The sequence below is a fragment of the Polypterus senegalus genome, chromosome 13 (assembly GCF_016835505.1).
Source record: "Polypterus senegalus isolate Bchr_013 chromosome 13, ASM1683550v1, whole genome shotgun sequence".
NCBI classification, from domain to species: domain Eukaryota; kingdom Metazoa; phylum Chordata; class Cladistia; order Polypteriformes; family Polypteridae; genus Polypterus; species Polypterus senegalus.
The window spans coordinates 161292393-161318159 of record NC_053166.1 but is presented as its reverse complement, the minus strand read 5'-3'; the positions used below and the strand labels follow the sequence as shown (position 1 = coordinate 161318159).

The following is a 25767-nucleotide window of genomic DNA, read 5'->3' as shown; positions in this document are numbered from 1 at the left end:
CAGGTTTGCACTCCAATCACTCTTATTTAACTCAGTGGCTCCTTGGTGATGGCACATTTGGCATTTCTCACACCGCAGAGTTTCATCCAAATGTTCTGTACAGTTTACAGTATTTTACAGTTTTTTTTTTCTTTTTTTATTATTCGTATTATTTTATTGAGTGGGTCCTGCGATGTCTTGTCCGGCACACACATCCTTCCTTTGATCATCTCATGAAAAAAGACGAAGTTTATGATGTCGCGGCAGGATAATATTTCTTCGTACTTTTAGTTTTACCCTTTTTTTGATTTGCATGTATTAGGTAAATTAGAAGCATTCTGGATTGGAAACGGTAATAAACATTACAAACACAATTTACCTTCCCGCTGTCCAGTCTAGGACTTGTTCCTGCAGCTTTTGGCTCCGATCCCCGTGCCCCTGAAGTGGCTTTGGCGACTTCTTTTCGTTAACCTTTCCTCACTAAAGATGGCGGTGTTCCCGAACCACTCTAGCCTCCCTTTGCGCTCAATGCCCACAGATGACATTTCCGGTTCCGGGGCCCACTCGCCGTTCTGTTTAGCTTTCGCAGCCCGGCGGTGATGGCTGTGCGGTTGTTTCGAAATATTGGAGCCTTGCGAGCGTTTCGCAGCTGCCTGTATGGCGGGACCCGAATGGTTTCTCAGTCTCGGTCTCCAGCGGCAGCGGGCGCCTCTGCTGTCTCGAGCGTCGGCTCGGCGGGGCACAAGGACGATGACGGACACCTGGAGGTCAGCGTCTTCGAGAAGGTAAGAGTGCGGCGCGTCATATAGCACCTTTCACGGACTCGCACGTGCATGTAGTGTCCCGTGTCGGGACCCCGCTCGTGCCACACTGAGCTACCGAAAAGCTTATGGGGTGGAGGAGCGGCGTAGGCTGACCGACCACTTAGCTGTGCGGCTTGACTCCTGATGTGAGCTCTGCAGCCGTAACTAGAAGAGAGAAGCCCCAGTGGACTCGACCTGCTGTCCGACAACTCCCGAGAAGCCTGGCGCAAGTCCACACGACAGTTCGTTTATTAAAAACCTGCCGGATAATTCGTGAGATTCCATGCCAACAAAGTGGCATGACCGCTAGGAGGCAGCACGGACCCTTTAAGCCCGTTTAACACCAAATGGGCTGTCGGCGTGCAGGTACAAAGCATTCATTTCTTTAATATAGCGCCTTTAACGAAGTCTGCACTATCGGTAGCAGCCCAGCAACTGATGCACTGTCCTGATTCCATACACCGGCCTGGTCTGCTGGGTACACCTAGCGATGGACTGTTGGCCTGTCCTGCAGTTACTGCTTTACATTTACTTCCATTTATTTCTTTGACTGATTCCAAGGCGGTTTACAACATCGGGGCTGCAATTAGTTCCATTTCTTTTGGTTTTCCAATCGGAGCAGAGAGAGGTGAAGTGACTTCCTCAGGGTCACAGAGTGTCCGTAGTGGGATGAAAACTAAACGGATGTTCTAGGCATCCATCTGTTCATCTTCCTAACGCTGATTATTCCGTGCAGCTGATCCCTATGCCAGCCAGTGTTTGGGCACAAGGAAGGAGCAATATCTGGACAAGGTGCCAGTCTATTGACACACATACATTCAGGCCAATTTAGCAATGCCAATTTACCAAGGTTTAAGTTTAGTGCAGATGTTTTGATGTTGGCAGAATGGTTGTGTGCCTCCGTCTGTATGGAGCTTTTCATGTTCTCCCTGTGCATTTACAGATTGATTGGTATTGGTGAGTTTTTTGTTCTCAGTTCTTTTCTTACCCTGTCCTCAGCACAGGAACACCTAAAGTCGAAGTCCTCAGTCAGAGCAGCTCATCATGCATTCAGGAAGTCAGTAGTTGGTTTGTGGCACTTTAATTTGCTCTTTGGCACACTCTACCTCTCTTATTTTCTCAGTATTTCTTTTATAGTACATGCGAATGACACAACATGGGAAGTGCTGCATGTAGTTGGCTTGTCCCTTACAAAAATAGAAGGTTTTTGTTAAAAGAACAATGCTGTCTGATCATTTCAGTTCAGATTTATTGTCCTGTGTGTAAAGTGCAATCAAAGTCTTGCATGTGCCCTTCACTGCGACGCTCACTCGATAGGCTGTGCAGAATAACGAGATGGAACGTCACTGGTGAAGCGCAGGGCTTGGTGAGGGGACGACGTCGTCATCATCATCATCTGATCTGAGCACACGTCTGTCTGTCATCATCTGATCTGAGCACACGCCTGTCTGTTGTTACAAGCTATGGCAGAACATAACCGACGAAGAAACAAAAGTAGGAGAATTAGCCGAACCGAGCTTGGTGAAATTGGGGTCTGTATGTCATTCAGTAACCTTCCCCAGGGTGCCTGCCGCGAACAGACAAGAATCGTATCCTTACCTCGAGAAATCCGTACCAAGAACCTGGGAATACGTGTCTTATTTCAGTTTACTTGTCACCAGCAGGCCTCAGAAACGCGGGAGGTGCTTCTTCTTCCTAAAACAGAACCTTTGCTTCTTCAAAGTGGATGTGTCTGGTGGATTTTAAAACTTTTCTGTGCCCATTAGCTTCAGTATAAAGCACAAGAAAGGCGAGCTATTTTGTTAAATGTATAAAATGGGCTTCAGTTGGGGACACAGTTTGAAGTGGCAAATTAAAAATATACCCCGATTGTGACTTTGATGCGAAACTTGCCAGCCTTATCCTTTGATGTTCTTTTGTCACATTGGTGATTTCAAGTTTTGTCTGTCCTTGCCATTGATGGGGAATTAAACTGAACACTGCGACGGGTCTCAGAGGTTAAAGGTGGGTTTATACTTGACGTGTCCACATTGGGCGCAAGGGTCATGTGGTCAAAAAGATGTCAGACTAGAAGACAGTATGTGATAATTCATACATCATGGCGCGTGTAGAAAATGTTGGATTTCCCGGAGAGACCGCTTACGTTAGTGTCAGAATGACAAACAAAGGGCTGTGTGTGACACAACAGGTCATCAAAACGCAAGGAAGACCTGCAAAAACATTTGAAATGCACCGCTTGGCATGTTGGTCCCCCCATTCACGAGAATATCACTCTCGCCCTTCCTTCAACGGTTTTGGTCAGTTGAGTCTCCATCTTCTTCTTCCTCTTAAAGTCAGGCTCAGCTCTTCTTCCATTAACATGCTGTGACATTGTTAGCTATGTTACACTGTCACCTTCTGACTAGGGGACTGTCAACGTGCTGAACGAGTGGGTCACAGCAAGTGTAAATGTGTTTTGGTCATTCACCGTGTGTGCGCTTTGCATTGTGGTCTGTGTGCAGCCTTCACACGGTAAGCATTACTCCAGCTTTGAACTGATTGGCCAGAAGAGCTGACAAAATGGGGTGATGGGAGGTCCAGCAGACGCTTCAGTCCAGCTGCTTGTCTGGCGCCCAGCATGGATATGGCCATCTCGCTGGTCCGTTTGGTCAACTTGGTAGACGCTGGAGTGTCTGTAGTAGCTTAAGCCTCATCAGACGGCATGAACCCCGAGGGGTTTGTTTTTCAAATGGCGGCATCCAGATTGACATCAGCACCGTCCACTTCCTGTGAATGTGAACAACACATGCAGAGCACTTCAAGCCAGTGCATAAGAGGGGACATGACTGAAGTGTTTAAAATTATGAAAGACTAGGGGGATTTACCCTCTGCTTGCTTCGCTCGCCCTCCCCCTTCCATCCACTCCCCAAAGGCGCACTACGCTACACCCACTTCACGTCTCTGCCGCTCGCCTTGTCAAGGGGTGCTGATCGCACGCTGAGGAGATGCGGTCTGATCAGCTGCTGTCTTCTTCCTGCTGCTGCTGATTTGTGTGTTCTGCTTGTTGCGCTGCACGTCGATCATTTAAGAGCCTGTACAGCAGCTGTCCTGTTGTCTCAATGACGTTAAAGTGCCTCTCAGGATGTCAAATTGTCTTCCAAGAAGATCACGTATTGTCGCCTTCCAATATTTTTTTTTTTTTATAAATAGAGAGAAATAAGTCTGGTGGATTCAAGCTGTTTGTTTTTAATGAGTTCAACAAGATCACAGGGGCCACAGTCAGAAACCTGTCAAGGGTGAATATCACACAGAAGGAGTTTGTCACTCCGAGAACTGCAGATGCCGGGTAGGACTTAAGGGCCCTTTGAAACTTGATGTGATGTCGTTTGGGAGAAATTAGGTGATAGGCTTGGCCAGCTTTGTTTGGCCCATTGGCCTGCTCTTGTTACAGTTGTCCTTTCATGTGAATCCACCTCCACATTCTCTCTTCAGCTCCTGTTGTATTTTTATTTAATACATTTTTTTTTCCTCTTCTCCTAGAACCCAGACTTTCATGGCTTCAGCAGGGAAGACCCTAATGTGGACTCCTGGAATATGAAGTTGGCCTTTTTCTTCAGCATCTCCATCGCCATCGTGCTTGGGTCGACGTTTGTGCACTACCTCCCAGATCACGGGTACGAGTTTGTTTCAACTTTGTGTTACGTCCACACTAGGACATCAGAACAATCAGGATGAGAGCAGGCCAGTCAACCCAACAAAGCTCGCCAGTCCTAGCCACTTAATTCTTCTAAAAAAGATTAAGTTGAATTTTGAAAGTCTTAACTGTCTCCCACACTACTTGGTCACTTATTCTAAGACTCCCTAATGTTTGTACGAAATTCACCCATCACAAGTTTCCAACTGTATCCCCGTGTCCTTGATGACCTCATTTTAAAGTCACCGTCTCGATCCACTGCAATAATTCCCATCATAATTTTGAACACTTCGGTCAGGTCTCCTCTTAATCTTCTTTTGCTTACACTCTAAAGGCTCAGCTCTTTTAATCTTTCCTCATAACCCATCCTCTGTAGTCGCTCTTCTCTGGACCTTCTCTAGTGCTGTTATGTCCTTTTGTAGCCCGGAGACCAAAACTGCACCCAGGACTCCAGATGAGGCCTCACCAGTGCGTTATAAAGGTTGAGCAAAACCTCCTGTGACTTTTTTGTTGTGTGACTTGAAGACTGATTGAGGTCATTTATGTCAGGTAGAATGCTTAGAGGGGGCTGGGTGGTCTCGTGGCCTGAAACCCCTGCAGATTAAATTTTTTTCTCCAACCATCTGGAGTTTTTTTTATTTTTTATTTTTTTTGTTTTTTCTGTTCTCCCTGGCCTTCGGACCTTACTTTTTTTCTATGTTAATTAGTGTTCCCTTATTCTAATTTTTATTTATTGTGTGTTTTTTCTCTTTCTTCTTCATGTAGAGCACTTTGAGCTGCAGAATTTATATGAAAATGTGCTCTAGAAATAAATGTTGTTTTTGTACTCCACACATCAAGGCGCTATATAACCTGTTAGCCTTCTTAATGGCTTCTGAACACTGACTGGAAGTTGATAGGAGTCGTAGTGGACTCTGCACTAAATCCTTCTCATGAGGTAGACTTTCAATTTTCAAACCTCACATTTTGACTTCCTTTGTGTAATTCTTTACATTTACTGACATTACATTTTATCTGCCACAACTCTGCCCAAGCCTGTCTGCTATCCAATTTCCTTTGTGATGACTCAGTGGATTCTCGATTATCAGCCAGTCTACCTATCTTGGTGTCATCTGCAGATATAACCAGCTTGTTACTTATATTCCTATATATATATATATATATATATATATATATATATATATATATATATATATATATATATACAGTGCATCCGAAAGTATTCACAGCATCACTTTTCCACATTTTGTTATGTTACAGCCTTATTCCAAAATGGATTAAATTCATTTTTTTCCTCAGAATTCTACACACAACACCCCATAATGACAACATGAAAAAAGTTTACTTGAGGTTTTTGCAAATTTATTAAAAATAACAAAGCTGAGAAATCCCATGTCCATAAGTATTCATAGCCTTTGCTCAATACTTTGTTGATGCACCTTTGGCAGCAGTTACAGCCTCAAGTCTTTTTGCATATGATGCCACAAGCTTGGCACTCCTATCCTTGGCCAGTTTTGCCCATTCCTCTTTGCAGCACCTCTCAGGCTCCATCAGGTTGGATGGGAAGCATTGTTGCACAGCCATTTTAAGATCTCTCCAGAGATGTTCAATCAGATTCAAGTATGGCTCTGGCTGGGCCACTCAAGGACATTCACAGAGTTGTCCTGAAGCCACTCCTTTGATATCTTGGCTGTGTGCTTAGGGTCGTTGTCCTGCTGAAAGATGAACCGTCGTCCCAGTCTGAGGTCAAGAGTGCTCTGGAGCAGGTTTTCATCCAGGATGTCTCTGTACATTGCTGCAGTCATCTTTCCCTTTATCCTGACTAGTCTCCCAGTTCCTGATGCTGCCACCACCATGCTTCACTGTAGAGATGGTATTGGCCTGGTGATGAGCGGTGCCTGGTTTCCTCCAAACGTGACGCCTGGCATTCTCACCAAAGAGTTCAATCTTTGTCTCATCAGACCAGAGAATTTTGTTTCTCATGGTCTGAGAGTCCTTCAGGTGCCTTTTGGCAAACTCCAGGCGGGCTGCCATGTGCCTTTTACTAAGGAGTGGCTTCCATCTGGCCACTCTACCATACAGGCCTGATTGGTGGATTGCTGCAGAGATGGTTGTCCTTCTGGAAGGTTCTCCTCTCTCCACAGAGGACCCTCTGGAGCTCTGACAGAGTGACCATCGGGTTCTTGGTCACCTCCCTGACTAAGGTCCTTCTCTCCCGATTGCTCAGTTTAGATGGCCGGCCAGCTCTAGAAAGAGTCCTGGTGGTTTTGAAGTTCTTCCACTTACGGATGATGGAGGCCACTGTGCTCATTGGGACCTTCAAAGCAGCAGACATTTTTCTGTAACCTTCCCCAGATTTGTGCCTCGAGACAATCCTGTCTCAGAGGTCTACAGGCAATTCCTTTGACTTCATGCTTGGTTTGTGCTCTGACGTGAACTGTCGGCTGTGGGACCTTCTATAGACAGGTGTGTGCCTTTCCAAATCACGTCACATCAACTGAATTGACCACAGGTGGACTCCAATTAAACATCTCAAGGATGATCAGGGGAAACGGGATGCACCGGAGCTCAATTTGGAGCTTCATGGCAAAGGCTGTGAATACTTATGTACATGTGCTTTCTCAATTGTTTTATTTTTAAAAAATTAGCAAAAACCTCAAGTAAACTTTTTTAACATTGTTATTATGGGGTGTTGTTTGTAGAATTCTGAGGAAAAAAATGAATTTAATCCATTTTGGAATAAGGCTAACATAACAAAATGTGGAAAAAGTGATGAAGCGCTGGGAATACTTTCCGGCTGCACTGTGTGTGTGTGTGTGTATATATATCTATACTAATAAAAGGCACAGCCCTCACTCACTCGCTCACTCGTCACTAATTCTCCAACTTCCAGTGTAGGTAGAAGGATGACATTTGGCAGCTCATTCCTTACAGCGTACTTACAAAAGTTAAGCAGGTTTCATTTCGAAATTCTACACATAACGGTCATAATGGTCAACAACGTCCGCCATGTTGAACTTTCTTATTCATGGCCACATCTTCACGAAATTTGATAGGCGACTTCCCTGCGCTAACCGAAACCAATGTACGTACTTATTTCGGTGGTATGACACCACTGTCAGCTGCCATATTGAACTTTCCAACAGTCTTTGTTACTTATGGGCCCATCTTCAAGAAATTTGGTACGCGGGTTCCCAACGCTAAGTGAATCCTACTTACGTACATATATACGTCCATAGCCTGCAGCTCGGTCACCGTGTGAGGTGGCATTGGGTCCCCCATCTCAACATCTCCCACGTTGTGGGCTGCCTGCCTATATAAGGCCGTCCGTCGCTCCAGTCTCTTCATTCCCTTCCTTGCTTCGCCACGGGATTCACGTCTCCCTGCTGATAACTACAGCCTTTTTATTTAATCCATGGCTTCTCCGATGTTTTATTGTTCATTTATTACGATTATAGTTATTGTTTAGGTATTTTAGACTTACTTTACATTGTTCAGGTACCCATTTCCTTTATCATTCCAACCGTACCCCCATTAACATGTCTATCAAGGTGATCACTATCGATCAAAGAACTGTTACTTAACGAGTGGTTTCCATGCCCAGAGATGGCACCTGCCTTTTCCATTCTCTTTGTTACATATTGCACGGCCATATCAGGCTCACTCTTGATATCCGGATGAACATTGTATCTTATGTATTGAATGACTGGACAGGTTCAAGGTGTGGACTGATGATGTACAGGAGATAATTAGACTACACAGGAGCACTAGAAGAGTGAAATGCTTAAGGCCTTCACTTATGGATCTGCATGTGAGTTGATGGCTGCCGCTGAATTGTTTGGTTGTCACTTTCAAGTGTACCGAAATGGCCAAATATTTTACACCTTTGGACAACTGCCAGTGCCTCTTAAACATCTTCGATTGACAGGTGACGATTTGAGTAGTGGACACTTTGATGTTTATGAATGTTTAAACTCTCAAAAGCTGGATGTGAAGTTATCAATGAAACTGGTTGTGTGCTTACAACGCTTGACAGATGGCGAATGTCACTTCAATACAACAAGTCCTACAAATACTGTCGTCATTGAAACAAACCATGAAACTCAAACCGATTATGACAGCAGCAATCCAAGCTGTGAGATTTGAGACAAGATTACTGTTCACATGGCCGACTGTACGTTACATGCTCAAGAGTAAGCTCAGCGCACAGCTTGGTCAGATTACAACCGGAGGGCCGAACTCGCAATGTGGTATACAAAGAGATCCTTAACAAATAATTATTGGGATATTTTCCTGCAGTTTAAAAAGGTTTAATTTTCTTCTTAAAAAAAATTTTAAGGCAGTACTTCGCCACTGCGAAGTGCAGGTATTTTGCTAGTATATATATATATATTTATATATAAACTGCTCAAAAAATTAAAGGAACACTTTGAAAACACATCAGATCTCAATCCTCCTGGATATCTATACTGATATAGACTGGGTAATGTGTTAGGAACGAAAGGATGCCACATCGTTTGATGGAAATGAAAATGATCAACCTACAGAGCCCTGAATTCAAAGACGCCCCAAAAATCAGAGTGAAAAATGATGTGGCAGGCTAGTCCATTTTGCCCAAATTGAATTGCAGCAACTCAAATTGTACGCAGCACTTTGTATGGCCCCTGTGTTCTTGTATACATGCCTGACAACATCGGTGCATGCTTCTAATGAGATGACAGATGGTGTTGTGGGGATCTCCTCCCAGATCTGGACCAGGGCATCACTGAGCTCCTGGACAGTCTGAGGTGCAACCTGGTGGCATTGGATGGACCAAAACATAATGTCCCAGAGGTGTTCTATTGGATTTAGGTCAGGAAAGTGTGGTGGCCAGTCAATGGTATCAATTCCTTCATCCTCCAGGAACTGCCTGCATACTCTCACCACATGAGGCCAGGAATTGTGTGCACCAGGAGCCACTGTACCAGCATAGGGTCTGACAATGGGTCCAAGGATTTCATCCTGATACCTAATGGCAGCCAAGGTGCCTTTGTCAAGCCTGTAGCGGTCTGTGTGACCCTCCATGGATATGCCTCCCCAGACAATCATTAACCCACCACCAAACTGCTCATGCTGAATGATGTTACAGGCAGCATAATGTTCTCCATGGCTTCTCCAGACCCTTTCACTTCTGTCACGTGCTCAGGGTGAACCTGCTCTCATCTGTAAAAGCACAGGGCACCAGTGGTGCATCTGCCAATTCTGGTATTCTATGGCGAATGCCAATCGAGCTGCATGCTGCTGGGCAGTGAGCTCAGGGCCCATTAGAGGACATGGGGCCCTTGGGTCACCCTCATGAAGTCTTTCTGGTTGTTTGGTCAGAGACATTCACACCAGTGGCCTGCTGGAGGTCATTTTGTAGGGCTCTGGCAGTGCTCATCCTGTTCCTCCTTGCCCAAAGGAGCAGATACTGGTCCTGCTGATGGGTTATGGACCTTCTATGGCCCTCTCCAGCTCTCCTAGAGTAACTGCTTGTCTCCTAGAATCTCCTCCATGCCCTTGAGACTGTGCAGGAGACACAGCAAACCTTCTGGCAATGACACGTATTGATGTGCCATCCTGGAGAAGTTGGACTACCTGTGCAACCTCTGTAGGGTCCAGGTATCACCTCATGCTACCAGTAGTGACACTGACTGTAGCCAAATGCAAAACTAGTGAAGAAACAGTCAGAAAAGATGAGGAGGGAAAAATGTCAGTGGCCTCCACCTGTTAAACCATTCCTGTTTTGGGGGTCATCTCATTGTTGCCCCTCTAGTGCATCTGTTGTTAATTTCATTAACACCACAGCAGCTGAAACTGATTAACAACCCCTCTGCTACTTAACTGACCAGATTAATATCCCATAAGTTTCATTGACTTTATGCTATACTCTGATTAAAAGTGTTCCTTTAATTCTTTTGAGCAGTATATATATATATATAGATATATAGCAGTGGCCCCAGCACTGCCCCCTGCTGGTCACCACTCTTATCACCCAATTCTGATGAGGTTCCTCACACCATCACGCTCTGTTTCCTGTGTCTGAGCCAATTCTGCCCCCATCTCATCTACACACCACACCCTGAACTCCCACTTCTCTTGGTTTGATGCCCACCCTCTCGTGTGGCACCTCATCTAATGCTTTCTGAAAGTCCACATCAATAATATCTTAAAGTCCACTTTGATTGTATTTTTTGTTGCTTCCTCACAGAATTCCAGCATGTTAGTAAAACACGGCCTCCCTTTTCTGAACCCCTGCTGACCATTCAGAAAAACTTGTGTACTTGTACGTCTGCTGCTCGATCATATCCTTAATAATTCTTTCCATTAATAATACCGACATTAGTGTCTGTTTTTCTCTTTAGTCCACACTACTTTGCGATGAAAAGTATCACTTTCTATTGTCAAGTGTCGAGAGGGCAGGATCTGTTAAGTCCTCTCTTTTGATTGGTGAATAGATAATATGGACATAAACCCTCAACCATGATGCGGCACATTTACAGCAGATGTTTGGATGCAGACACCTGATGAAAAATTCAAAGGTTCTTGAATTAAAGTTCCCACTCACACACAGTTCGCACAGGAATTCTGGGTAACTTTTTCTTAAACTCGTATCTCACGCACACAGTCAGCATCTCTGAGCCGACGTGTGAGCTGCAGGGTTTCCAAGTCAAGCAAAGCACATATGGCCTTGTGTGGGAGATTCACCAGTCCATAAGGGCTTTGACTGGCACTGCCGTCTGTTAACCATGGCATCAGTCCACTCCGTCTAACAGTCGGTGACGTGGACATGCCACCCAAGGCACTGCCATGGTCAAGGTGTCCATGAATGCTCCAGTCCTGTGTTCAGTGCCATTTGGTCCAGTCAGGTGGTCCTTGAAATTCCTGTAAGAGTCTGTTGTTTGACACCGTCTTCTGGTGTTGCAGTATATAGCGCCTTTCAAGGCATGCACTTAAAAGTGTGGTGTGCAGTGGGGATTGTACAGCAGGTTGGCTGCTCATGTCAGCCTTCAGATCTTATTGTGTATTTAGCGCCTTTCCAGCACAGTGACCACAGTGTGGTCATGCAGTCCTTCGTCTACTGGACACATTATTGTAATTTATGGACGGCTGGGGTCTGTTCCTGATCACGGTCTTCAATTCGTTCTGTATATAGCACCTTTTCAGGGCAGCAGCCATTCCCATGAACTTGAAATGTAGTGCACAGTGCGGCTTGTGCGGCAAGGTAGGAATTTGTCAACCAGGAGCATTTCAAGTAAGGGTCTCGCTCCTTCTCGACATGTTTTGACGTATTTATTTATAGTGCCTTTCACTGCAGCACACAGCCACAGCATTTGAATACTGTGTGGTTTTTGGCTTTACCTTTTCTTTACCTGGCATGACTTTTCATTAAGATAAGGGCCTGTACCTGTGTGTGTAAAGTGCCTTTCAGGGTGACAGCCATGCCCCAGCAGTTAAACTGCATTGGTACCATCTACTGGGGGCACTGCCGAAATTCATGTAATGCATGGCTTCTTACTTCAGATCTTCAGGTATATAGCGCCTTTCTAGGTAACACACACACACATAAACACTGTGCTGTTTGGCTTTTATTTACAGTATTTAGTTATTTCCATCCATCCATTATCCAGCCCGCTATATCCTAACTACAGGGTCACGGGGTCTGCTGGAGCCAATCCCAGCCAACACAGGGCACAAGACAGGAAACAAATCCCTGGGCAGGCCAGCACACACACACACGGGACAATTTAGGATCGCCAGTCCACCTAACCTGCATGTCTTTGGACTGTGGGAGGAAACACAGGGAGAACATGCAAACTCCATGTAGGGAGGACCCGGGAAGCGAACCCTTAAGGGTCTCCTAGCTGCAAGTTAGTAGTTTCTCGTACTGTAATTCATTCGTTCATTCATTCGTTCAAGGGTCTGTTCATCACAGTCTTTAAATCCTATTGCCCATATAGCGCCTTGCAAGCTCAGATGCATGCAGTACAGGGGCCGGTTTGTAAACCAACTGTGAAAGGTGCCACATATAAATAAACAGAGATGTGTCGCCTCACGACCAGCCTGGTCAGCAATCTCTGTCTTCGGATTGTACTGCGTATATAGCGCCTTTCAAGGTAGCACCTGTGCTGAATTGAATGCAGTACAGAGGCCAGTGTATGAGCCACTATATATGAATAAAGAAAGACCAGGCTGCTCAGCTCCTGGTGGAGCGGCCATCTTTATGTGAATTTCCTCTTCATGTTTCTTTCTTTATTTTATTTTATCCCCCCGGCAGGATGCGGCAGTGGGCCCGGCGGGAAGCCGAGAAGCTTATCAAGGATCGAGAAGCACGGGGTCTGCCCGTCATGACGGAGAATTACTTTGACCCAAGCAAAATCATCCTGCCGGCGGAAAGCGAGGACGAGTGACTGCGCCAGATAATCGACTGCTGAGAACTTTCTAGAGTGACATAATAAATAAAAAAAAGGATTTTGAATCTGGAGTTTGTTTTTTGTTTTTGTTAAATATTTAGTAATGTGAAAAATTAAATAGGCCCCTCCCCACTGAAAAAAGGAACCAATGGAAGCCCTGCCCAATTGGAAAAAGTAGCCAATGAAGCTGCACCCCCACTGAAAAAGCAACCAATGAAAGGCCTCCACCCCAGGAAAGGAGCTCATGAAAGTCCAGTCCCATCAAAAATGGACCAAAGACCCCACCCTTACTGAGAAATGAGGCATTAAAAGCCCCACCCTAAACAGGGCATGCTCCCCCATCAAGTAGGAGCCAATGAAAACAGCCACTGAACTAGAGCCCAATGAAGGCCCCGCCCCCAGAGAATAAGGAGCCAATGAAGTCCCCTCCCATACTGTGAAAGAAGCAAACAAAACTCCACCCTCAGCAGTGGCAACAATACAGAGACCCCCATTTCCCACCTAGGAACCAAAAGAACAGAGAGGCCAACCTCTGGGCACAATGCTGACCTTTATTTAACCAATCAGAGAAGGGATGGACCCCGGGGGCACAGGTGGTACAGCGGGCGTCAGGCCACACTCTCATTTTCAATTCTGGCTGCGCCTGATGGCACACAGTTCCTGGGGTGTCGGGCTCAAGAGCAAACCGATGGCCGGTGTGAGGTCCAGCTGGTCAGTCGTGACCCCCGGCGGTGGCGTGAAGGTGAAGTTCTGTAGGAGGGCCGTCAAGAACAGGAAGAGTTCCATCCTGGTCAGAGTTTTACCCACGCAGACCCTCGGACCTGAGAGGACAAAGGATGAGGATTAAAAATCTATGAGTGGTCCTGTGGAATCGGTCACTTGAACCCGTGTGGCAGTTAAGTAGAGACCACGAGTCGAGCCATCTGTGTGTGACCTCAGAAGGCAGTTGTCTCTCTAAATATAGCGCCTTTCATGACAAGCGGGCGCTCGGGGCTGACTGAAAACACCACAGGCCCTCGGAAGTGACGCCCCTGCTGGTCAGCTGTTGGCAGAGCGTCTCATGGGATCTGACCAATCAACAAGGCCAGATGGACTCAACCACAAAGCTGCTTTTGGGCACAGCTGGGGCCTGCTGGTCACTTGTTGAGATCGTCCCACGCTGGTCAGGTGTGGTCTTCAGAGAACCACTGAAAATCTGGATGTGACCTTATCTACAGCCAGTGGTACTGAGTCAAGCAAGAGGCCACTACTGGTCTCGCCTACAAAGGAGGAGACACGCCACTGGTCATCTGTGGCCACCCAGACCAAAGAAGTAGCCTGTGATCTCCTAGACAGCCAAAGATCTTAGGCCATCCATGTAGGATTAGTAGATGATCGTACTGGGTGGGCTTTCAGAGAAGCACCTCTGGTCACATCTGAGACCACACATCTAAAGCTGAAGACAACCAAGACTGCCTGGACTCGGCCCCCTAACTCTCATGAAAGACCTTTGTGGTGGGCGCGGTGGGCGATGGATACCTGCAGAGAAGGGCAGGAAGGCCTTGTTTTCCACAAAGTTGCCGTCAGCATCGAGGAAGTGGCTGGGATTGAACTCGTTTGGCGTTGCCCAGTGGGCTTCATCCCTCAGGACAGAGGTCAGCAGCGGGATGACCGTTGTGCCCTACAATTAAAAAAAAAATAAGCCTGTCAGTCAAGCAGATGGCCGCACTACCTGCCAGAAACAGGGCACAGCACACAAAGAGCCTCACTTTAGGGATCAAGTAGCCCCGGAAGTGGACATCGGTGGTTACTTTGTGAGGAAGATTTAAGGGTACGATGTTGGAGAACCTCTGGATCTCATGGATCACTGCCTTGGTGTATGTCATCTCCTTCTGATCCTCCATCTTTGGTGGCCTTGTCCCAATCGTGTTGTCGATCTCCTGCTGCAGTTGTCCTGGTTGGGACAGAAGACAAGCTTGGTCATCAGTGGTCAAGGACAGAATTCTCGGACAAACTAAATGGGAATGTGAATCAAACCCCCCCACCAGGCCATCTTCCTTACGTTGGACCTCGGGGTATTTCGCCATCAGAAGGAGACACCAGCAGATGGTCATTGCAGTCGTATCCGTCCCGGCGACAAAGAGGTTCAGGACTGTAACCACCAGGTTTTCATCGTTGAACAGCGAGTTGGGATTTTGAGATTCCTGAGAATTCACAGAAGAACAAAAAAGCAGTTGGAGGCTCCTTAAACAAGAATGCAGGCTGTCCCCTGGTGGCCATGACTTGAATTACAGGTAAATGAAACAGCTGACATCCAAGGCCTACCTCTGGGAGCCCAATTTGCCATCAACACCACATATTGGGTGCAAGGAGGCGTTCCATTACAGGAAAACTTTTCATAGCATCTCAAGACAAAATATAAAGTGCCCCTTAGTGGTAACATCTGGGACTACAGGTGAACAAGGTAGCTGCACAGTGTCCTCAAGCCTTGGGTATAGGAATGCCTTATCAGACAGCAGCAGCGTTCAAGTCACACACCTTCAAATACAAACTGTAGGGTGCCCCCTAGTGGCCATATCTTTATATGCATGTGAATAACACAACTGCACAATTCACACAAGGCCAGTATCTGAATGTCATGTCCAGTATGCAGGGGTGCTGGTAGATACTGAAATGGAACGAAAACCACAGTCCATCAGGCAAACTCCAAACAGGATTTTAAAATGTTGTTGGGGTAGGCGCCAGCTTCCCAGTGATATACCTATAGGAACTAAAGCATTAATACACGTGCTGCCCTCTTGTGGCAAAATCTTGAATTAAAAGTGAAGTAAATCTATACAGTATACTGTACAACTGAAAGCATTAACTTGTGCTGCCCTCAGGTAGTCACTTCTGGAACTACAGGTTGACTAAATTTATATAAGATGTAAGGCATTAATATTGGGAACTACAATTTAAATAAGTCATTTAGGATTTAAGGTAACAATATGTGTGCTGCCCTCATGTGGACACATGTGGGACTACAGGTTAATTAAGTTATGTTGGATTTGAGGCAATAATATGTGTGCTGCCCTCAGGTAACAATATCTTGAATTTACAGTGAACATTATTTTATATCAGGCATAACGTGTGCTGCCCTCATGTGGACACACGTGGGACTACAGGTTAATTAAGTTATATTGGATTTTAGGCAGTAATATGTATGCTACTCTCAGATGTCCATACCTAGAACTGCAACTGGACTAAATTTATATAAGACAAATTAATTAATTAAGACCATTAATATGTGTGCTGCCCTCATGTGGCCACATCGGGAATTACAAGTCAACGTGTGTCGTCATATCTGGAACTACAGGTTAACTGAATTTGTACAGGAATGTAAGGCATAAATATGTGTGCTGCCCTCATGTGGTCACATCGGGAACTACATGATAAATACGTTTTATAGGATTTGAGGCAATAATATGTGTGCTGCCCTCAGATGGCCATATCTGGAACTGCAACTGGACTAAATATCTATAGGACTTAATAAAGCATTGATATGTGTGCTGCCCTCATGTGGCCACATCGGGAACTACAAGTTAGCTAAAGTAAAGTTAGTTTAGGGTCAGGAGAGGGTTGCTACAAGCATAGCTCTACCCAGTGGTCTACCTCATGAACAGTAGCAAAGTGGCACAGTAGTTAGCACCGCTCCTTCACAGTCTCAGAAGCCCGGGTTCAAGCCATTGGCAGATTGGCAGTTTGAATGTTCTCCCTATGCCCGTGTGGTGATCTTGATGTCTCCATGTTGGCCATGTTTATACTGGCATTCAGTTCAGGGTGGGCACCATTTGCATTACCCCTAAACATGGATGCAGAAAACTTAGCGCAGTGCATTTTGTATAGCGCCTTTCACTGAGAGCAGGTGCAGGGTGCTGTGACAAGTTCTCAGGTAAAATGCCACCTCAAATGACTAATCGCACCATGACTGCACAAAATGGAAGGATAGATGGTGTACACTGCACCCTAGTGGCAGCATCTGGAACTGCTAGCGGAGAGACCATTTACTCTGTCGTTCTCTCAAAGCCCCCAAAGTGGAAGGTGTCCACCCAGAAGCATTGGGTGCAAAGCAGGACCCGACCAGGACAGGACGCCAGTCTTTTGGAGGTCTTTGTCATTCTGCCCAGTCCCCCTCCTGACATGTCGACGTATACCCAATGTGCCAGATACTGAAGTTGGTATTCTGGGGCACTGGAGTTTTACTTCCATATGCTGTCCTCTGTACATGTGACATGTAATACTGACGTTGTGACACTCCCGTATATCCGGCTAAACGATATGCTGCCTACTAGTGACTGTAAGTGGAACTGCAGGTGTCAACAAGATGGCATAAGCTGGACCACCACCACGCGGGTGTGTCCCTGCACGTACATATAGCGCTCTAAGTTCACATGCCAGTCACTCAGTGGCCCAGTCTGTGGCCGCCACCAGCTCACCTGCTTCTGCTTGTGCAGGAAGGCGTCAATGAATCCTTTGGCATCGTCCCCTTGTTGGCACCGCTGGCTCTCCCTGACAAAGCTCAGGATCTCTGCCTTGTTCTGCTCCATGTTCTCTATGGCTTTCGCTCTCGATGAGATCAACGGGCCCAGAAAAGGGAAGCAGTTGTAGATCTGTGGGAGAAACGAGACGAGGAAGAAGCCGTTTAGATTTGTGCCAGGCTGTGCCCCTCGTGCTGGAGTCGATCAGCGTCATTCATTTTATATAGCGCCTTTATGAACAGCGGCAGGTGGTGTGGCGCAGTGACCCTGAGCGACTCACTTCACCTCTGTCATTGTAAAGCACCTGGACTTGGCGTTCGAGTTGGAAAGGCGCTATATACACTACAGGCCTCATGTCATTTCATAGTCATTCAACTAAAATGGGGGCAACGAGAAGGGGGTCCCCAGATGGGCTATGAACACATGCAGCACCCAGCAGGCATAGCAGCCTGTAGGGGGCGCTGCTGGGTGGGCTCTCTGATTGGTCCCACTGGTGCAGAAGAAGCACCCTCAGAAAAATAAAGAGATGAAGAGGCGCATTTTTGAAATGACTTGACCTAACGGTGTTGGCGCGTGGGCGAGTCGCAGCAAGTCGGGTCCCGGGGTGACGCACGTGTGAACCTCGTCTCCAGGCTGCCGGCTGCTCTGGGCGTCGAGTCGTCGCAGCTCTGGCACTAAGCACTGACTTTGTGTTTTGTGTTTCTGCCCAAACAGGCTGGCGTGAGGAAGGTCCGGTCTGGCTGGCAATGCCAAGTGACTGGGGAAGAGGTACTCCTTACCTGGATGCCTGGCATGCCAACTATCTTGGTGTTTTCTGCCGTCCTCTTGATCATCTTCACGAAGTTGGGGTCGCTGTACTCGAACCTCTTGCCGTAGACGATGGAGCAGATGATGTTGGAGACGGCCACGCTGACGTCCTGTCTTGCTTCAAATGGCTTACCTGTTAAGGAGAAAAAAAAGGAGACGGGTGCTTTATGCCAAGGCAGCAGACTGGTGGTCTGGAGTTGGCATCCCAATAAGGACCATTCCCCCTGCCATCTTCAAGGTGCCCACCGTTCTGCTCTTGAAACACCTGCGTCAGGTGGCCGATCTCCTCCAGGATCTTCTCCTCCAGGATCCTCTTTCCCATTCCAAAGTCCTTCAGGGTGGACAGGGTGAACTTCCGCATGGTCCTCCAGCACTCGCCATTAGCAAAGGCAATGCCTGCAAACGGCAGGGGTGACAAACAAAAAAAAGTGAGTGGCCAGCCCCGGGTGGCACCGACGGTCCCCTCTGCACGCCCCTCCCCTAACAGAAATACGCAGCTGGCACCTCACTGCTCTTGCCAGCTCCCTACCAAACCCCCCAGGATGGCCGGCTGCCTTACCGTGCTCCTTATTGGTGTCCCGGAAAATCGGCCAAATATCTCTGGCACCAAACTCCTCCTCGTAGTTCACCAGGGCGTCCATCACCGTCTCGTATCCGGCCAACACCACGACTCTCCTGGGGCCCAGGTACACGGTGAACACGCTGCCATATTGCTTAGAGAGCTGAAAGAAAGGGACCACCATGAAGGCCAACGTGGGCTTTGTTAGACTCGTCACCGCGGAGCTCCGTACTCTTTGGTTACACGACATCAACTTACGGTGATTCCTGTTTTTTAAATATGCGAAGGAGGTGGGACCCCTGGGATCGATGCAGACAGCGGATTGGGTCCTCCGGGCTGTCCGTTGGCAACCCCCTTTTATGCTGGTGTCTGTGTCCTCAGCAACGCCACCGGGAGGCTCCTGATTCACTCGCGTCTGACCCCGTCATGAATGGTCACTCGCCCGGTTGCGACATAACAGAAAGTCACAACGTAAATATGGCGTCGCTCGCTGTTGGGTTGTCCTTTGGTGGATGAACCTTCATTATTGTTGTTGTTGCGTTTCCTTTATTTAGTTGAGCTTCTAAAGTTCAAGCGCCGCGGCTCTTTTTGGGTGCCGACCTCGGCTCCATGTTCCCCTTTGGGTTCCTCGTTGTAGTTTGTTGCTCAGCCGTTCCCGGTTTCTGCCTGCCTGACGACGTCTCCTTCCAGTTGTTGGCCGATCATCTCTCGCTCTGTTTTCAGACCCACAGTCATCTTCGTCGTATCCTTTATCGCACTCACATCAGTTATGGGACAAAGTCCATCCCACCGTCGTGTCCAGCATATCGATGAAGCCATCTTCTTTCCTGGGTCTCCGCCTCTTCATCCCGTTGTTCTTCACACATGATGGCCTGTGCTCATGGTGGTTTCTCTCTCCTGCTTGCCAGCTACCCAGGACTCCATTTCTCTCTCTGGCTTTTTCTTGTCCCATCACCACCCGTTCCTTGTGTCCTTCTTTACCCCTTTACTCTTTTGCTCTGTCGTAACGTGCCAGTTGTTGATCTCGCTTTCCTTCCATAGAGTTTCCATGACAACATCTACCACATCCCATTGTTTGTCAATTAATGGAGCAAATCTGCTCTCCAACTGTTCGGCCACACAACTCCTGTCCTGGCGTCGTGACACTTGCTTCCGGTTAAGTTTAGGGCTGATTTCAAAATCCACCTCCTTGCATATAAGCCCCTAAATGGCTGCGGCCCCCGCTTACCTACAATACGTGAACTTATCGTTACTTATAAATGACGAGGGCATTATGGAAATGTTCCTCCCAAAATGTCCTTTTTTCATATGTCCTTATATTTCAGTCAGGCTTCCTCCTCTGGCTGGGGTTCGAATTCCGTTCCTGTGTCTATTGTGTTCATTGTTTTTGTTTACACTGTTTATTATTTAGTTTCTTTATTATGTTTCTTGTCTTTTATGGGTGGTCCACCTGCCCATCACATCAAGGGACTGCTCTCAGCTGTGTAAAGTCCCTTGCGGTTCATTGTGAATGTGCTCGTGGTGTGGCGAGTCCTCTTGTGCTTTTATCAATTTTTCTGGACTTTTGAACCTGTGCTCTGGTTTTTGACTTCATGTTATTATATAACTCTTTTTATTTTATAAAGATGTTGTGTTTGCTCGTATTACTAGCTGAGGTTTGATGATTCCTGCTCATTCAAGCTGGGGCAGCCACAGTCATCTTCAAGGGAAGAAACCCGAGGATGAAGGTGCCCACGTGTCGTGCTCTGAAGGTGCTTTGAGACCCCGATGTTAAATGGAGGGGCCTTGGTGACGCAGGATTGTTTGTTTTACAGGGACAAGCGTCATATGCAGAAATACGTCAGTTTCCTTCCTTTGACGGTGCAATTTAACACCAGCAGCCCGGAATTTTCACAAAGCCATTACATCCAAAGTTGTGGGGCACAGAAATGAATTTGGAAGAAGATTCTAGAAGATCATTGTGGTGAGACAGCAGGTGCCTTACATGTCTTTATCCAAGGCGATGTACAACATTGATGGGACTTGTCTTTTTGATTTTCCAGTTGAGGCTCAGACAGGCGAAGTGACTTGCACTGGTGTCAGAAGTGGGATTTGAACCAACAAGCTCAGGTTTTAAAGTCCAACTGCTGCGCCACACTGCCTGCGAAGTGCAGGGGACACAAACGACATTCTGAGGTGCGACCCGCAGGCTGAGCTTCTGGTAATTACCAGTTGAATTCCAAATCGACGTGTGCTCCCAGTTTCTCCGATCTGATAGGTGGTCTTATTAAAATGTTGGACTGTCATGGCAGCCACCCTGAGGGTTTTGCGTTTTTCATACTGAGAGGCTTTGATTTCATTCCTTGAACTAATTTGACTAAAGTGCTGGTCACTCGGTTTGGGGAGTGCTCAGTGGCAAAACAGGGTGCCAAGGGACAGGATGCCCTCACAAGCTGCTGGGGGTTTCTCTCTTAATATCGTGTAATGTCCCTCCTTCCCCCTTTCATGTTCTCTTCCAGTCGGCGACTTTAGGACAAATAACACTGAGCCTCGTCTACTCTCTGGTGACACTTGTGGGGTCCTCTGCTGCTTCTCACCCACTCAGGTGTGCCAATGAACAGCATTTGCTGATGTGGCACCAAATCTCAATCCAGACTCTTTTCACATGTAGCTCTGGTGGAACGAGCTGCCCACCTCAACCCGCCTCCGTGTGTTTAAGAAGACCTTCTTGTTTGGAGGATTTCTGTCTAACTTAGCTGCTGCCTATTTGAACTCCCTGAGCTTGTCACCTGGGACACTCAATTTTGTCACCTTGTCACGTCACACTTGATCCCAAATGGTCCCCCAGACTGATCATTTCCCACTTATGCTGACATGTTTTGTAAGTTGCTTTGGATGAAAGCTAAGCAAATAAAACTAAATGTCAGTTGCACATTCGATTTCTTCTTCTTCTTCCTCACATTCATCCCTCTTTAATTCCTCCCCTGACTTCCTTGACGGCCAATCTTCTCTCACCCCATTCTGTATCCGTAAGCCTTTCCACAGTTTCGGATTCTTTATCTAGAAAGGTCTTATCCATGGCACCGACATTCCCTTCTCCTTAATCCCTCCCACCTCCCTCACATTTTTTGGACTTTGCCCTGTCCGTGTATACCTTCTGAATATTTTGGCTCTCTTTCCATCGCTTCCCTGCCTTTTTAGGGGAGGCTGTCCTGTTCTTATTGTTCTACTAAGCAGACACCTTGGTTTTGGAATTTGACACGTTTTTGGAGCAATGGTGGCCCCAGCCAGTGTCCAGGGTTCAGGGTTCAAATCCTGCACTTAGTGTGGACTCTGCGTGATGTTCTTCCAGTGTCTCTGTAGCTGTGTCTCCAGTCCCTCAGCTTGAGGGTCTGTGAGCTTGTTGGGCTGAACGGCCGTCCTCATCTAACGATTTCCAATGTTCATCAGTTTTCCTTCCACAATGCTTTCCAGTCACGCTCGTTCAATTGACCGCTTTTTCCAAATCAGACGCAATACGTGTGTTGGGGGCCCTATCTTGTTAGAGGGCCCTGCTGGCATGGAAGACCCTGAATTGGATTCATTAAGTTTGGAAACGTTTATATTAGTGTATGTAGTTAATGAAAATGTAAGGATTAACTGCTGGGTGCCACAAAGCTCTTCCTACTCCACTCAAACCCTCTCCCTGAAACCAGACCCACATGCCAATCTCATCCTGGGCAAGGACACCCAAATAAAAACAAAAGGAAGGAGCCTTCCGTGGCACATAGTGGTCACAAAGGGTGACAAAGACCAGCTACTGTGTCAGTTATCTCATACCAGTCAGTGAACCGCACTCTCTGGCTCAGCCACCACATGGCTTACTCTGAAAAGGACAGCAGATGCCCAATCGTCACTTGGCGCGGTAAGGAGCACCCGTCCAGTTTAGGGTCGCGGAGAGCCCGCAGATTTCGGAAGCTCCCGTGTCTACCGCCGCACACCCTGCGCGCATCGCTGGCGGTCCCGGAACCCTACGGTGAAACCTGGAACTTGTGGAAAGAGGCGGGGCTCCAGCTTCCGCCGACACCAACGCCCACCGACCATCTCGCACCCAAGCCCCCCCATCCACCCCCGCTCCTCAAATTGCCCTGTCCCTCCGTATTCACATCCAATACCACCTCCATCCCACCGACGTTTCTCACCTGCAGCAGAGACTCGTGCAGCCTGCGAGTGTTCAGCATGTGCAGGTTCCCAATGATCGGGAGCGCGCGGGGACCAGGTGGTGGCCGGGCTCCGGGGGGCGCGCGCCTGCTCCATGCCAGCAGCGCCAGCAGCAGCAGAAGGGGGACGACGAAGGGCCAGGGCCCGTCTTCTTGGAGGAAGGTGTCCAGCACTCCCATGGCTGCTCCTCTGCGCCCGCAACTCAACTGTCTTGTCGGGCAAGTTTCGGCGCGTTCTTGTGCGCGTCCACGCGGTCCTTCGGTGACGTCACGGTATGGCGCAAGGAGCCGGAACTGCGCGACTGAATCGTGCGCCGAAATACGGGCGGTGAGTCTCACCCGACCGCACTGATCTGGACATGGACAGTGGGCACTCCGCGTCGAAGCCGTGGCCATTACAATAAGCCGACGGCAGAGCTTCTGCAGGCTCCCGTTTCACGGTGACGAGCTTGACCGCCCCGTTGGGCAGTGAGGGGGCAACGTTTTTTAGTGGCGGCAGATTGAAGTTTTCAACAGTGCCTCGTTGAGCGGGTCGTATAAAGGGGACCAGTGTCTGTGAAGCCAGACGGTCTGATGACAAACGTTCAATTAAAAAGTTATGTTTAATTGTAAAACGTTCATTAAAACCTACTTAGAGCAGACACCAGTGCGAGCCTTTTGAAAGCGAAGTGATTTCGCTCCAACGTGAAACTGCGGGCTTCTGCACGCGGCTGTGACTCCGATTTGGACCTGTTTGTCTGTCCGCTTCCATACTTACGTTTAGGAAATTTCCTTTCCAAAAAGTGCTGCCGGCCACCACTCTCCGTCGCGAAACGTAAGAAATCCCACCGTCTGGCTGCCGTTTGGTCGCCTTTTAATTTAGACGCTGTCGAATGCGGGGCTGGAATAAAATGACAAGAAACAAACTGCTACCTCGCCCTCCTCAGTTGAACTTGGCAAAGATTCGGATGGTATTCAGGCCCGCCATTGTCTGAACGCTTTATTGGTGTTGCAGATTTCAATTTAAATGGAGGCGTCTTTCCACTCACTGACCCAAAGTGAAGACATGTGACGTGAAAGGTTTGTAAATGTATTAAAAATCAAAAGCTGAAACCTCTCCTTCATAGAAGGTTTCAGATCTATCATTCAGTACTCCGCAGAAGCCCCTTTAGCAGGACATTCCAGCACTGAGTCTTGTTGGGTAAGTCTCTACAAGCTTTGCATACTTGGATTTGCTCCATTAGATTGGATGGGAAGTGTCGGTGAACTGCCATGTTCAGGTCCCTCCACTTGTGTTCTAAGGGCTTTGTGTCTGGGCCACTCGGAGACTTGTCCTGCAGCCAGTCCAGCGTTGACATGCCTGTTTGCGTCAGGTCACTGAACTGTCACCCTAGTCTGAGGTGGTGTGTCCTCTCTGTACTTGGTTGCATTCTTTCATCACTCACTTCTGACCATTCTCTGCGCTCCCATAACATGATGCTGCCACCACCATTATTCACTGTAGGGATGGCATTAGGCAGGTAATGGGCAGCGCCCTGGTCCTCGCCAACAAAGTGCTTGGAGTTCTGCTCAAAGAGTTCAATTTTTGTGTCATTGGATCAAAGTCTTTTTTCTCGGCTCTCAGAGCCCTTTAAATGTCATTTGACAAACTCCAAGTGGGCTTGTCACTGCGGCCACTAGGGGGGGCGCATCACTAAGCCCCAAACCCCCTGTCACAACTACACACAGAGACAGATGGGGTTCAAGTGAAAAAAGTACCTTTCCACAAATCTTGTTTCAAAAATCACAATACAATCCTTCCTTCCTTTACTCTTCCAGTCGAGTGTTGTCTCCTTCCTCCCAACTCCAACCCCCTGAGTAAATGGAGGTGGCCCCCTCTATGTTGGACCCAGGGGCACTTCTGGTGTCAGGACACTACATGCAGGAAGCACTCCAGGTTCAGCCAGGAGCCTCGAATCATAGTGGGCAACCCTCCCTTGTAGGACCCCCCGGTGACACCTATGGATGCCAGCAGGGATGTCCCTGGGACTGCAACTCCCAGTATGCTCTGTGAGTGCAGAAATGGGCATCCTAGCTTTGGACATCAAACCCTGAGGTTGTTGATTCAAATCCCACTTCTGACACAAGTGCAAGTCACTTCACCTGTCTGAGCTCCAACTGAAAAAAACAAATCCTACCAATTGAATGTCTCAAATGTTGCAAGTCACCTTGGATAAAAACATCAGCCAAATAAATCATTGGCATGTGTCTGTAGTCTCATTACAATGATCTCATGCAGCTCCTTCTGGTGGCACCTATGAAAGCCAGCAGGGCTGTCCCCCTGGGGCTGCATCTCCCAGCATGCCCCATGGGTCCAGGAATGACACCCATCATATGGGGGTTTGGGATTGCAGTCTTGGGAGGTCATCTCTCTCTGTTCATCTGACGCTATCCCGGAGTTCCTACCAGGTAAGGAGACGGGGGCCATCCATCACACCCATATCCCATATACACCTGACTGATAGACAGGCTCTGTCAGGTCCTCCCATCTCAGCAGAGGACTTCTGAAACTCTGTAAGTGTGGCCATTGGCTCCTCGGTCACCTCCACACACCCCTGCTGGACAGTTCCTGGGCTTTCCAGACATCTGCCATTGCACAGTGATTGAGGCTTAACCGTTTAACTTGCGTTGTCTTTGACGGGCGTGTCCAGCCTGTACTGTCCACTTTACCCCATCCTCTGACTTGACCCATCCCAGCTTTCACAACAAGGCATGGTGTCCAGCCAGGCACGTTTTTGAACAGTAGTGCCCTCCACTAGGAGTTGGACCCTCCTAGCTCATTAGCGTGTCCACCTTACTTTATTAATCTTCTCTTTGTTTTC

At 47.6% G+C, this 25767-nt stretch overlaps 2 protein-coding genes across 2 annotated transcripts; one reads left to right on the top strand and one right to left on the bottom strand.

The window, feature by feature from the left end:
* Nucleotides 1-525: 525 nt before the first annotated feature.
* On the top strand, nt 526-12958 carry ndufb11 (NADH:ubiquinone oxidoreductase subunit B11). The gene is made up of 3 exons (XM_039776203.1): nt 526-764; nt 4302-4435; nt 12752-12958. The coding sequence occupies exons 1-3, from the start codon at nt 579-581 to the stop codon at nt 12882-12884; spliced, it is 453 nt and encodes a 150-aa protein (XP_039632137.1). The 5' UTR covers nt 526-578; the 3' UTR covers nt 12885-12958.
* A 460-nt stretch (nt 12959-13418) lies between these two features.
* LOC120543236 (cytochrome P450 2K6-like) lies at nt 13419-23338 on the bottom strand. Its single transcript, XM_039776201.1, has 9 exons — nt 22910-23338; nt 18750-18912; nt 18437-18586; nt 18163-18323; nt 17342-17515; nt 14929-15070; nt 14636-14820; nt 14406-14547; nt 13419-13708 (listed from the first exon to the last, which is right to left on the bottom strand). Exons 1-9 carry the CDS (start codon nt 23321-23323, stop codon nt 13515-13517), a joined length of 1725 nt encoding a protein of 574 aa, XP_039632135.1. The 5' UTR covers nt 23324-23338; the 3' UTR covers nt 13419-13514.
* Between the last annotated feature and the right edge of the window lie 2429 nt (nt 23339-25767).